General features: G+C 40.8%; 1 protein-coding gene across 2 annotated transcripts in view; it reads left to right on the top strand.

Annotated features, from left to right (window-relative positions):
* Window positions 1–13,036, top strand: part of gabbr1a (gamma-aminobutyric acid (GABA) B receptor, 1a) — an 85,089-nt gene that overhangs the window by 15,524 nt on the left and 56,529 nt on the right. For both annotated transcript variants that reach the window (XM_074652794.1, XM_074652793.1), the window contains one exon: window positions 11,091–11,251. In XM_074652794.1, the coding sequence (XP_074508895.1) occupies window positions 11,091–11,251 (161 nt within the window). The remainder of the gene's footprint in view (window positions 1–11,090; window positions 11,252–13,036) is intronic.

Here is a 13,036-nt window from a genome sequence, read left to right as displayed (position 1 = left end):
CGGCAGGCAGCGGAGCAGACACAGCATCATCTCCCCTGTGTCCTCTGGCCGCGGTCGGGAGGCTGGAGCAGGATTAGTTGACACTGTTTTGCAAGACGGGCTTCACTAGATATAAGTTTGCGGTTTTGGTGCTTCCGTGTAGTTTGTGTTGGAAAAGTGTAGCCACACGCAAGCGTGCATGGGACACCGACCCGCAATGATTTATAAGACTGTAAGTATAAGAAGTTACAAACAGTACCTTTAAGTAGGTATGATTGTTAGAAATTTTAAAAAAAACAACACACACAATAGAGAGAATTGTATTAAAAGTGCTTTAAAATACCAGGAAAACTCCTCTCTGAATCAATATTCACAGGAAATGATCTGATCAAAATTCATCCAAATCACTTGTTTTACACAAACTTCCTGCAGTTATTGTGTTCTCTATTTTGGTTAATTGTACAGTTTATCAGTTTTTCTGTACTGTTATTGTTATGCATTGAATATAATACTAAATATAATATGTCACTTAGTCAGCGGTCATCAGTTTACTCTATGATTGAAAAGGGGTCCCCCTAAGGAAAAAGGTTGGGACCCACTAGATCACATGACATACAGTCTTTTTTTGTCAAGGAGCTAGATCATTAAACCTTCCTGTTCCTATAGCTATTGGTGATATACCTGAACGTAACAATACACACAGATCTTTTAGTTAAATTCTGCTTCCCATAAGGCTTTGCAGTACTGTGTTGCAGATGCAATGTGTACTGTCACCACAAGAGAGCAGCAGCAGCCTAAAGCTTGTTCTGTAAGTGAAGGTCAAATCCAGCTGGAAAAAAATCTGACTTCATGGGGAAAAAGAAAACTTGTACAATTAAAAAAAAAAAATTCTGCTGCGAGAAACATGATTATTGAAGTTGTAAACTCAGTTAAATAAATTAGTTTTCATATCTAATATTACAACAGATACATATTAGCTGATAGCGTTTCCCCCAGTTCCTCACCTGCCCATGAACATTATTATTCTACCCCCGAGTATCAATATCAAGCAAATCCTTCTTTTATGAATCACAGCTCCGAGAGAGGAGATTAACACTATTTAATTTGCTCATAAGCATCATTAGTGAGGTAGCATTTTCAACTCAACTCATCCACACTAACCCCCTTATGTCTTTAGTTAATTATAATTCCAAAGTTTTTAATGAAAATTGTGCATTAGTTTGATGCTGATCGTTTCCGCTACGCTCCTGCCCTCTACTAAGAGTAAGAGGGATGTTTTTGAAAAGAAGAGGATGCTAGCTGTGAGTTTGTCACCGTACACATATAAAGATAATCACCCCAGTCCTACGTACCTACAGCGCTATTAGACCTGTGGTTCTGTACGAGTTTGCTGCAGGTCATTTCTGAAAATGACCTAATGTGCTTAGCCAGCCTTCCCTGGAAAAATAAAGGGTCAAAACATCTACTAGTGCAGGCATTTTACCTGATCCCTGACAAGGATGATGCATACATGTGTTGCTGTTGCAGGAGGGCTCACCCTCTTCTTGCACAGTTATATCACCGCATTAGGAATTGGCCAGATATTGAATCATACACTAAAGCTACAATCCTTTCGAAGGATCATCACAAAACACTGTAATGTATTATTAGGCATAGACCTTTAAGCCGAACACACCTGTTCCCTCACACACACATACTGCTCATGCACACACTAAAACTCCATTATATAGTTTCATGCAAGTGATCCCAAGAAGTTGCTGATAAAAACTTTCCAAATGTCACGGACAGACTTGACAAACACATAATTAACAAAGCAGCAGAGAACACTGTTTCCTCAAATAGAGACTTCCATCTACTGTCTCAATAGTGACCTCCTTCTGGCTCTGCTCTCTCTCTCTCCACTCCATGTGCCATCACCACCCACTTACTGCCTCCTCAGCGGGAGAAAGGTTAATACCCTGCTCCTGTCTGTGTCTGCTCTACCCTGTTGATGCGCGCGTGCGTGTGTGTGCGTGCGTGCGTGCGTGCGTGCGTGCGTGTGTGCGTGTGTGTGTGTGTGTGTGCACATATATGCAGTAGGATTGCATCTCTACTTTCAGTGCAGTATAACAAAACCACCAGGTGCAAAGTCAATAGAAACAAAGCAAGTAAACAACTGGGACATAACAAGCCAACACAGTCTCTATCCAAACTCAATATCTAGTGTATGTACATGGACACTGTATTATATTTTTTAGTAGGGCTATCAAAGTTAACACGATAACATGTTAAGACAAATATGTTTTAACGCCACTAATTTCTTTAACACATTAACGCAACTTGCGATTTTTTTCCGATTGTAGCGGGTTTTAAAGCTAGAGAGAAGACACTGGTATCATATGAAACTAGAAAGGAATCCATCGGTACTAATCATGGTATACTAGCTTGTCACGAAGGAGGTTAAATAATGCTCCGCTAAATTTTGGCGAGGAAAAACTGGCATGGCCATTTTCACGGGGATTCATTGATCTCTGACCTCAAGATATGTGCATGAAAATGGGTTCTCTGGGTACCCACGAGTCTCCCCTTTACAGACATGCCCACTTTATGATAATCACATGCAGTTTGGGGCAAGTCATAGTCAAGTCAGCACACTGACACACTGACAGCTGTTGTTGTCTGTTGGGCTGCAGTTTGCCATGTTATGATTTGAGCATATATTTTATTCTAAAGGCAGTACCTGTGAGGGTTTCTGGACAATATTTGTCATTGCTTTGTGTTGTTAATTGATTTACAATAATAAATATTTACATACATTTCCATAAAGCAGCATATTTGTCCACTCCCATATTGATGAGAGTATTAAATACTTGACAAATCTCCCTTTAAGGTTCATTTTGAACATAAAAACTGTTTAATTATTTAATTTGCGAATAATCGTGATTAACTATGGACAATCATGCGATTCATCGCGATTAAATATTTTAATCGATTGACAGCCCTAATTTTTTGATTATTCTATTCTTCTCTCTTATTAGAAGTGCTGACAGGCATTGAAGAGAATGGGTGGCATTATTCTAAATATTTATTATATATATATATATATATATATATATATATATATTATAAAATTGTCAGTGAGATAAAAGTGTGCAGGTTTGTTATTTGTCTTTATGTGAAGATAATTGTTGCACCTTTTGGGATGTGCGTTTGTCTGACAAAGTTGAATTTTGAATAGAGTAGTTTATTAAATATGTTACTAAAACAGGAATATAAACTGCATTTACTGGAGACTATTTTCAGTGGTGGATTAATACACATTTGGTGCACGAGGGAGTATTTACAGCAGCAGGACGGTGTCTGTGGGACTGACTCAAAATAAACTACAGTGCCCGTGTTCATCGTAATCAAAGCCCATGAAGGCTCATTGATGTGTTTTTAATAGTTTATTTGACAACAATAGAGCTCTATGGCACAGAGGAATTAGATATATCAGTCTTCGGCAACACAGACAGTGCTATAGTTGTATAAATTCATTGTTGGTTTTTGGTCTTTTCACAGGATTTGTTGAAGATAAGACAACATATTGCCACATTCATCCTTTAAAGAACACGGGTTGTATCATTGGGGTTTCAGCAGTGCTTTAAACGTGGCATGTGAGTTATCTGTTCAGTATCACATGATGTGAAAACTTACAGCCCTACAAACTGTTCATAGGCTGGTTGCCCCAAAAAGTTATGCTGGTATTTAAAAACACGACTCACACTCCTCATCCGATGGAAATGTGAATTTGAGCCTCACACGTGGCAAGAAATGGATTTTTAAAGAGGCCCCCCTCCTGGCCAAATTTATGTCACAATTATTTTTTTTTATATATACAGAGCACTGCTTTCACTGCTTTTAAAAACATCTTGGCATTAGTAGCTCTAATTATATATTATAAGCTGCTTAGAGCTAGTGTTAGGAAGTTAAACAGGTCATATTCCTCCCTCTAAGATCTATTTTATACTGCTGTGAAAACATTTATTTACGTTTCTTGTCAAAAAACTACATTTTACAAGATTACATATGAACGCATCATGATAGGGTTATAATTCTTCTTCCATTGCTCATTTTTACTGAATATAGCTTCTACCATAATGTAACCCTCTGTTAACATTAGTTGTTCAGCTCCGTGCTGTCGGCAGACGAGCCGGTCACTGTGATGACTCTGAGCAGCATCATGGGAATGAATTACAATATAATAAGAGTCTGATTAACTTAGTTGTTCCAAATGTTTTTAAGGTTCTTTCTTTCTTATTTTGGACTTGCAGTTGTGACAAATTGCAGCTTTATGTTCTTCTTCACTCACACTGAAGAGCTTCCACACTGACGACATGTTGTGTGTGTGACGTTACTGACTGTGCCGCTGTGTGCTGACGTAAAACCATCATGTGGCGGCTGCACATGTGAGTGTGACCGGCAAACAAATCGTATATATGAGACTGGTGAAACCCGGCAGGCTTCAATCGGCTGCTGATTGACATCTCTAGCTGTTAGTTTAGGAAGCGTTTGATTTTTGCCGCAGAGTTTTCTATGAGCGGAGCATTTTAAATGTCAATACCGCAGTCGATCGTGTTCATTTCATTGTGCGAAGCCCAAATTGTGATCGTGATTAATATTTAATTAATTGCGCAGCCCTACTCTAAATTGCTTTTTTTGATGGTGTGCCAAAACTAGCTGCTAGGTAGGTATTATGCAATTGGTGACATCACCACATCACAGAAGAAAACGCAGGACTTCAATCAAGGTGTTTCAGGCAGTTCGGGAGCAGTGTTTCTGTCGGGGAGAGTAACTCCCTTTGGCGTGGACTTGTCACTTTGCAGACCTTTTACATGCACAAAAAACGACATAACACACTAAAGGAAAGGGAAAACGCATAATAAATCCTCTTTAAAGCTGCTGAATACAGTCTAAACACTGTGGTAGTGCTGTAGCAGATGGTATTCCTCTTTCATAGCTATAGTCATCGGTTACCAAATGTTGCTATAAAGCTATGCCCTAGTGGCACGGTATTTTTTACAGTCGAACAATGAACTTATTATTCTTAACTCCCTTCCACCCTGATACTCAGGAATGATATATTACTCTAATAGCTGAGGTGCTGCAGAGTATTGGAAACTAGGTAATGTGTGCTGTGCTGCTGCTGCTGCTGGACAAATTATGTAATGATGATATTGTATCGAAGTTAGAGCTTTTTACTGCATGATGAACTGTATTTTTTATTGCATGCTGGCCAACATTTATGCTCCTTTAAATTGTTCCAATGATACTGACCCTGCAATGTGTAAATACAGGTTTCACCTTGCCCATCTGGTACGACAAGCAAAGTTAAAAAAAACCCACAAAGAATGGATTATGAAATACTCTTTGACCAAAAGTCTGATCTCTGCACAATGAAAATGGGTCTGAATTGTACCGTCAGCATTGTGGAAAAACCTTACGTCCACAAAATGTCAGCGTTCGGTCTTGATTGATTTTACACAATATATTATGTCAGAGCATTTTCACAATCATTTGGATTGCTTCCTGAATAACATGTGCTCCGCAGGTGGAGGACAATGTAATCTGGTGTTAAAAATGGAACATCCAAAATAGTGTTTTTCCACTAACGCATCTGCCAGGAGGAAAACAGGCCATTATCCTCCTGAAGGATGCCCAGTGTGCAAACTGCAGACACACAAACATACAGTACAAGGCCCTCATTAAAGTGGCTCAGCAACATGTTACACCACTCATGTCTCCACTGCATCTTCTCCAGGCTGTGCCACAGATAATGTCTCCTCTGAATGTGGCATTTGCCACCACGGGGGTTGTTAACACTGCACTGCCCGAAGCTGCTGGTGCGTCTTGCATGTGTTGGCTGTAGGATTATGGAGCAAAAAAAAGCATTTAAAGTTCACGGCTGAATAATTGATAGTGCGTTGGATGGGTCACGGGGTGGCAGCGAGGATGAGGAAGTGGAAAGTGGAAGGCAAATGCCAGCAGATGATCACTACACTCACCTCAGCCTGTGAGGGCTTGTTAGCAGCTGTATCTGAATAGCTCTCTGCTACATGGAGATATCCAGATAATGAGATTTGGGTAATGAACCAGGGTGATATAACAGTCATATTCCATCGCCTAACTACGGAGGGTTTTTAATTTAGACTGAAGAAATAATGGTCTCCTTCTCAATTGCTGCAATAAGTAATTTTCAAGAGGGAACTTTAACACTGGCATTACATTGCAATTAGAGCGCTTACACAAGAACTACAAAAACATGAGCATGAAATGGAATAAGAGTGTAGTCAATAATCCAAATAGGCTGCATTGGAAATGGCAAAAAAAAGAATTGTTGGTAAAGTATTGTTCTTAGATAACGAGCAGTTAACCTTTGGATGGAACATCCCTCAAAGGATTCATCAATATCAAATGATGTTGGCAGATCATTCATGTAAGATCATTAAGTTTTAAAAATTTTTAGTACTAAATCAAGTTTCTTTTCTAATGAATATAACTCGTCAGTTTCGTCAACATAAAGTGATGACATCTTGACAAATTCGTCAAGCGAAAGTAGATACATAATATGATCTTTCTTTTGGTAACGACTAAATTAATTGACTATAATAGCGTTAGAGCCAAAATAGCTTTTTGGTTATTGTCGTTAAATAGATGTAATTTATGGCGTTATTAAATTGCTGCTTTAATGCAGTGCCTTTAATGTCTCCCTTTGTGTGCGTCAAGCGGGAGAGCAAATGCGTTTTTGATCGCAGTGGAAATGTTGTTTTTGAAAGGCTAAAAACCAACAAGTATGGATTGAATACTTTGTTAGATTTTGATACTAAGAGGGGTCTAAACCCCAGGTTGGAAACCACTGCCCTAAATGTTACACACTGGTCCGTTAAAAGCCTAAAGGCCATTGTGAATGACTTTGTGTTCACTTGTGTGACTGTGCTGGATGTGAACAGGGGGTTCAAACAGGTGTACAGGGAGTCCAGTCTCTCTCTTATCGACAATAACTACATCACTGTTTCTACTCGTGAAATGAAAGCAGATAAAGTCAGCCATGACTGATACCGCCTGCCACATTTTTTGCTGATTTCTCGAAGCAGCTTCTGTAGCATTTTATAGACTTGGCCGTGGAGAGGAGGAAGAGATGAAATGGTCTATGAATTAGCAGAGGTGGTTACAGAGCAGTGTTGCTCACTGCTCGTGTGTGCTAGGCCAGCAAGCATAGAGTTATTGATTTGCAGGTCAAACAGCATCTACGTATCTATGTTAAAACCAGGCTAAAGGTTACATTCATTTTCAACAGCATTTAAATGACTGTTGTTGATCGTGCAGGTTCTAAGAGTAAAATCAGTGTTTTTAGCAATAGCACCTTGTGGTCTGTCGAAGCACAACTTTGATCCAGACTGAAATATCCGAACAAATATTTGATGGATTGGCATGAAATTCTGTACAGATGTTCATGGTTCCCGGAGGATAAACCCTCCTGTCTTTGGTGATCCCTTGACTTTTCTTCTAGCGTCACCATGAGGTTGACATTTGGATGAATTGCCATGAAATTTGGATCACACATTCATGTCCCCCTCAGGATGATTTGTAAAAACGTTTGATTATTTAAAGGTACAGTGTGTAGGATTTAGTGGCATCTAGTGGGGTCAATAACTCTATGCTTGTCTATGTATATTATCAATATGAGAACATACTCCATCATTGATGTGGTATTGCTTTTCACCTTGCCACCCAGTCCTTCCTAGACATGCAAATGACCCAAATTCATGCTATACCCTCTGGGTATTTGATAGTTGTTTAAATTGACCTTTAACCCCGGTAACGTCACTATTTAGCCTCCTTGAACTGATGCATTGATCAGAAATTGATTATGGATGCACTATATAGCCTACACTGTTAAGAATGTCCCAGTAAAATAACAGTAAAGAACTGGCAGCAGGGTTGCCTTTATGTTACTGTAAAATTAACATTATTATACTGTCGCTGAAATTTACAGCTTTGTACTGTTAATGAAAAATACAGTTTGAACTGTTTTTTTTTATTAATTTCACAGTATTTTACAGTTAATTTACTGTTTAAAGATACATTATATAGCTGTTTTCCACCTTTCTTTTACATTATCTTACTTATGTTGTTGTTTTAATGCACTATTTAGGTTGTATTTTTTACATGCAACATTATTTTTTGCGTAAATGAATAGACTTAGCAGGTTACAGACATATAGGAATAGTCACACTAAATACAATTAAAGGCACTTGTTAGGAAAAAGGCTATAATAGACTTGTTGACACTTTTCCCAAAATGTCTGTCTCTAGCTGGCTACAAGCACAGAATGCAAACCAGAACAACATGTGATGAAGAACAATAAAGCTATTTCACTGATTTTACAATCATGTACAATGTACAAGCCTCACATGTGCAGATCAGGTCCCAGAATTAAACAAATACTGCATGAAACTGTTACTGATGATCCTTTAGACAGTTGATTAAGAATGCATTATAGTTCAGTTAAAAAACAGCCTATGAGCGTAATTTAACAGGTTTACTTTTGTATTAACAGTAAAGCACTGTTTTTAGCAATAACAGGTTAATACTGTTGAAATCCTGCTGTAAACTAACAGATATTGTTTACAGTGTACGGTGTGAGCCAGCAGCAGCTGCAGCAGCAAGTGGTGGGAGTCAGAGAAGCTAAATGCAAAAGAAGAAAATGTGACAAAATGAGGTTGTGTGGGACTCCGGTGGATGGATGTAGTGTTTAAGTTGAGCGCAGCGTGTAACTCATTAGAAAATCTTTGAGGAGATTTTTGCCCAGAGCCTCCTCCCAACCACACTCATCTCTCTCTCTCCATCTCTCTATCCTCTCCTCATATCTCTATCTCTCTCTCATCTCATCTCTCCTCATCTCTCTCTCTCTCTCTCTCCTCTCCTCTCCTCTCCTCTCCTCTCCTCTCCTCTCCTCTCCTCTCCTCTCCTCTCTCCTCATCTCTCCTCCCAACCACACTCATCTCTCTCTCTCTCCATCTCTCTATCCTCTCCTCATATCTCTATCTCTCTCTCATCTCATCTCTCCTCATCTCTCTCTCTCTCTCTCTCCTCTCCTCTCCTCTCCTCTCCTCTCTCCTCATCTCTCCTCCCAACCACACTCATCTCTCTCTCTCTCCATCTCTCTATCCTCTCCTCATATCTCTATCTCTCTCTCATCTCCTCTCTCCTCATCTCTCTCTCTCTCTCTCTCCTCTCCTCTCCTCTCCTCTCTCCTCATCTCTCTCCTCATCTCTCTATCTCTCTCTCTCTCCTCTCCTCTCTCCTCATCTCTCTCTCTCTCCTCTCCTCTCCTCTCTCCTCATCTCTCTCTCTCTCTCTCCTCTCCTCTCCTCTCCTCCCAACCACACTCATCTCTCTCTCTCTCTCTCTCTCTCACTCTCTCTCTCCTCTCCTCTCCTCTCTCCTCATCTCTCTCCTCATCTCTCTATCTCTCTCTCTCTCCTCTCCTCTGTCCTCATCTCTCTCTCCTCTCCTCTCTCCTCATCTCTCTCTCTCTCTCTCTCCTCTCCTCTCATCTCTCCTCTCTCTCTCTCTCTCTCTCTCTCTCTCTCCTCTCCTCATCTCTCTCCTTTCTCCTCATCTCTCTCTCTCTCTCTCCTCTCCTCTCCTCTCCTCATCTCTCTCTCTCTTGTCTCTCACTCTCACTCTCTCTCCTCTCTTCTCTCTCTCTCTCTCTCTCCTCTCCTCTCCTCTCCTCTCCTCTCTCCTCCCAACCACACTCATCTCTCTCTCTCTCTCTCTCTCTCTCTCTCTCTCTCTCACTCTCTCTCTCCTCTCCTCTCTCCTCATCTCTCTCCTCATCTCTCTATCTCTCTCTCTCTCCTCTCCTCTGTCCTCATCTCTCTCTCTCTCTCTCTCCTCTCATCTGTCCTCATCTCTCTCTCTCTCTCCTCTCCTCTCTCCTCATCTCTCTCTCTCTCTCTCTCCTCTCATCTGTCCTCATCTCTCTCTCTCTCCTCTCCTCTCTCCTCATCTCTCTCTCTCTCTCTCTCTCCTCTCCTCTCCTCATCTCTCTCTCACTCTCTCTCCTCTCCTCATCTCTCTCCTTTCTCCTCATCTCTCTCTCTCTCTCTCTCTCTCTCCTCTTCTCTCCTCTCCTCTCCTCATCTCTCTCTCTCTTCACTCTCTCTCTCCTCTCCTCTCCTTTCTCTCTCTCTCTCTCTCTCTCTTCTCTCACACACTCTCTCAGCCTGCTGTCGGTGCTGCAGTGGATCAGTCGCAGCTCTCTGGCTCTCTGGCGCGCCTGCTTTGCTTTTTTTCCGCGGCAAATCGTTTCATCTGTTGGAATACGTTCTGCGTTAAAGGGCTTTGGAGAGATGCTGCCTTCTATTTCTGCTATTTCTGCTGCTTCAGCTCTCACTTCACACTGTTGTGTGTTGTGTTTTTTTTAGCATGCAGCTTCAAAATCCACATCTCATTTGACCCGGTTGACGTGTTTCTGCGCGGACTCCACAGCATCTAATTCGCGCGTCCTTTTTTTGCTTTTGTGCGTAAAACTCGTGAGTAGGCGCTGTCCAATATATTCATGATTGATTGCAAAGCACAAAGCGACGCGTTCGTTTTAGTCACTGCAACAAATGTGTGTTTGAATTGCACAGATATGATACGAGCTGGATGGAAACTTGACTGATGAGCTCCTCGAGGTTGAGCAGCAGCAGCAGCCGCGTGTCCTCACATGATCGCTGCAAAAGTCTGAACTGTGTTTGACTTTGTACCCGAAAATAATCCAGCATGCATGTATATAATTAACCGTGCATTATGCTAAATTATACACCGACTTGATTATTTACTCGATTGCTAAACACTTGCAATTAAAAGTAAATAGTTTGCATGCACAATATCTGCCAAAATCGACGTTTAGGAGCCGGACACGTGTTGAGTTCCAACAAAATTACGCACGAAAAATCAGATTCAGCTGCAGCAACTTGTCTCCAGTTCAGCTCACCTTGAAACCATGCTGCTGGTGATGTGCAGAAGTCATGCGATGTTCCTCCTCCGGGCATCTCTCATGGTCCTTCTCCTCCTCTGGCCACGGCCATCATCCGCAGGAAAGAAGAAGCTGTACATCGGAGCTCTTTTCCCGATGAGTGGAGGCTGGCCCGGCGGTCAGGCGTGCATGCCCTCCGCTCAGATGGCCCTGGACCTGGTGAACAACAGGAGCGACATCCTGCCCGACTACGAGCTGGAGCTCATCCACTACGACAGCATGGTGAGTGAGAGTGCATGTGGTTGGAGAGAGTCAGAGGAGGTGCGCACCTAAGTGCATGTGTGTGGTGTCAGTCAGTCTCTAATTATCATAACTGATGTCATTTTTAAGTGGCATTTGTCATGCACTGTTTCATGGTGATGCAATGTTTTCTGACTTTATATGGAGCTTATTATATGTTTCCCACGCTTTGGAGAGTCAGAGGAAGTACTGTACTTAAAGGTCCCATATTGTAAAAAGTGGAATTTTCATGTCTTATATATTATAAAGCAGGTGTAAGTGCTATATATAAATACTGTTAAACTATCAAAAAGCTCAATATATACGGAGAAATACACACAGCCCGTATGCAAAAATTGTGCATTTGATTTCTGCCCATTTGTGATGTCACAAATACACAATATATATAGATCATTGCACAGTTTTAAACGTAAACATTCAAAATGTGTCCCAATTTATTTCCTGGTCGCAGTGTATGTAAATAACATTAGCTGACAGGAAGTAAACATGGACCCAAACTGTTGCCTAGCAACGCAATTCTGTTGCAATTCCGTTGAAATGCACTAAAACGGAGCGTTTCAGACAGAGCATGAATACAGGTGTATTCAGGCTGACAGTATGAGGAAAATAAAGTTTATTTTTTTTAACATTACAGCATGTAAACATGTTCTAGTAGAAACACAAAATACAAGTATGAACCTGAAAATGAGCACGGTATGGGTCCTTTAAGTGCATCTGTGTGGTTCAGTCAGTGAGGGGAGATCTAATCACCTCCCTCTCTAATTATCATAACTGATGTAGTTTTAAGTGTCATTTACGATAACACGATAATACTTTATTGTCAGACAGGTCTGAAATTTGTTTTGTATTACATCAGCTCCATTTGCAACATCACAGAAAGGACAAAGACAAGAAACAAGGATACATACATTTAAACATTACAATCACAGAAGACGATATTCAGGGCACTTCAACGTACATTTGATCTGGGATTATTAGGCTCCATATTTAGTTTTAGGATTGACTGGTGCACAAAAGAGTGCTTCAGTCTAACCTTATTAAACCCTGTATCTCCGATTTGATGGTAACAATTCATATTCACTGTTCAAAACATGGTTGGGGTCAGAGACGATGGTGTTAGCCAGCCTTAATATGTTATTATGAGAGGCTGATTCATAGAATTGGGGGGTTGACCTACAATCTTTGAGCAGATTTTCATTTGGTGAAGCAGTTTTGACTTTAAAGTAGTGGAGAAACTCTTGTACCATGTAGTATAACAATACTGTAGAACACTCATAATCACAGAAGTCATGCACTGTTTCATTGTGATGCAATGTTTTCTGACTTTATGGAGGTTATTATTATATTTCCCGGTCTGTTTTTTTCTCCAGATGCATCTCAGGTATATTAAATGTCACGTTGCTAAAAAAAACAAAAACAAGACAGGCTGCCATTTTTTAAGGAACACCTGTCTTTTCCCCATGGTCACATGTCTCAAAGAGGAGCTTTCATAAAAAGGTCACCCCACTGATAACTAACCCCTCAAGTCTTCACTCTGCTTCACAAAGGGGGGCTGCCATGCCACGTATACAGAGAGCCGGTTTAGTGCTAAATGGACAAACACACCTCCTGCTTGTTGCTCATCAATCATTAATCATGGTGGTATTTTAAAATGTCAGCATTATCAACCACCATAAATCCAATATCCGCCCCCCGACTGGTTTCATTTCCCCTCGCTGCCCCAGATTACCACCCACTACACTGACAGAGACTTTAATTAAAAAGCAC

The sequence above is a fragment of the Sebastes fasciatus genome, chromosome 12 (assembly GCF_043250625.1).
Source record: "Sebastes fasciatus isolate fSebFas1 chromosome 12, fSebFas1.pri, whole genome shotgun sequence".
Lineage (NCBI taxonomy): Eukaryota > Metazoa > Chordata > Actinopteri > Perciformes > Sebastidae > Sebastes > Sebastes fasciatus.
The sequence above is the reverse complement of the archived record's forward strand: the minus strand, read 5'-3'. Positions and strand labels throughout refer to the sequence as shown.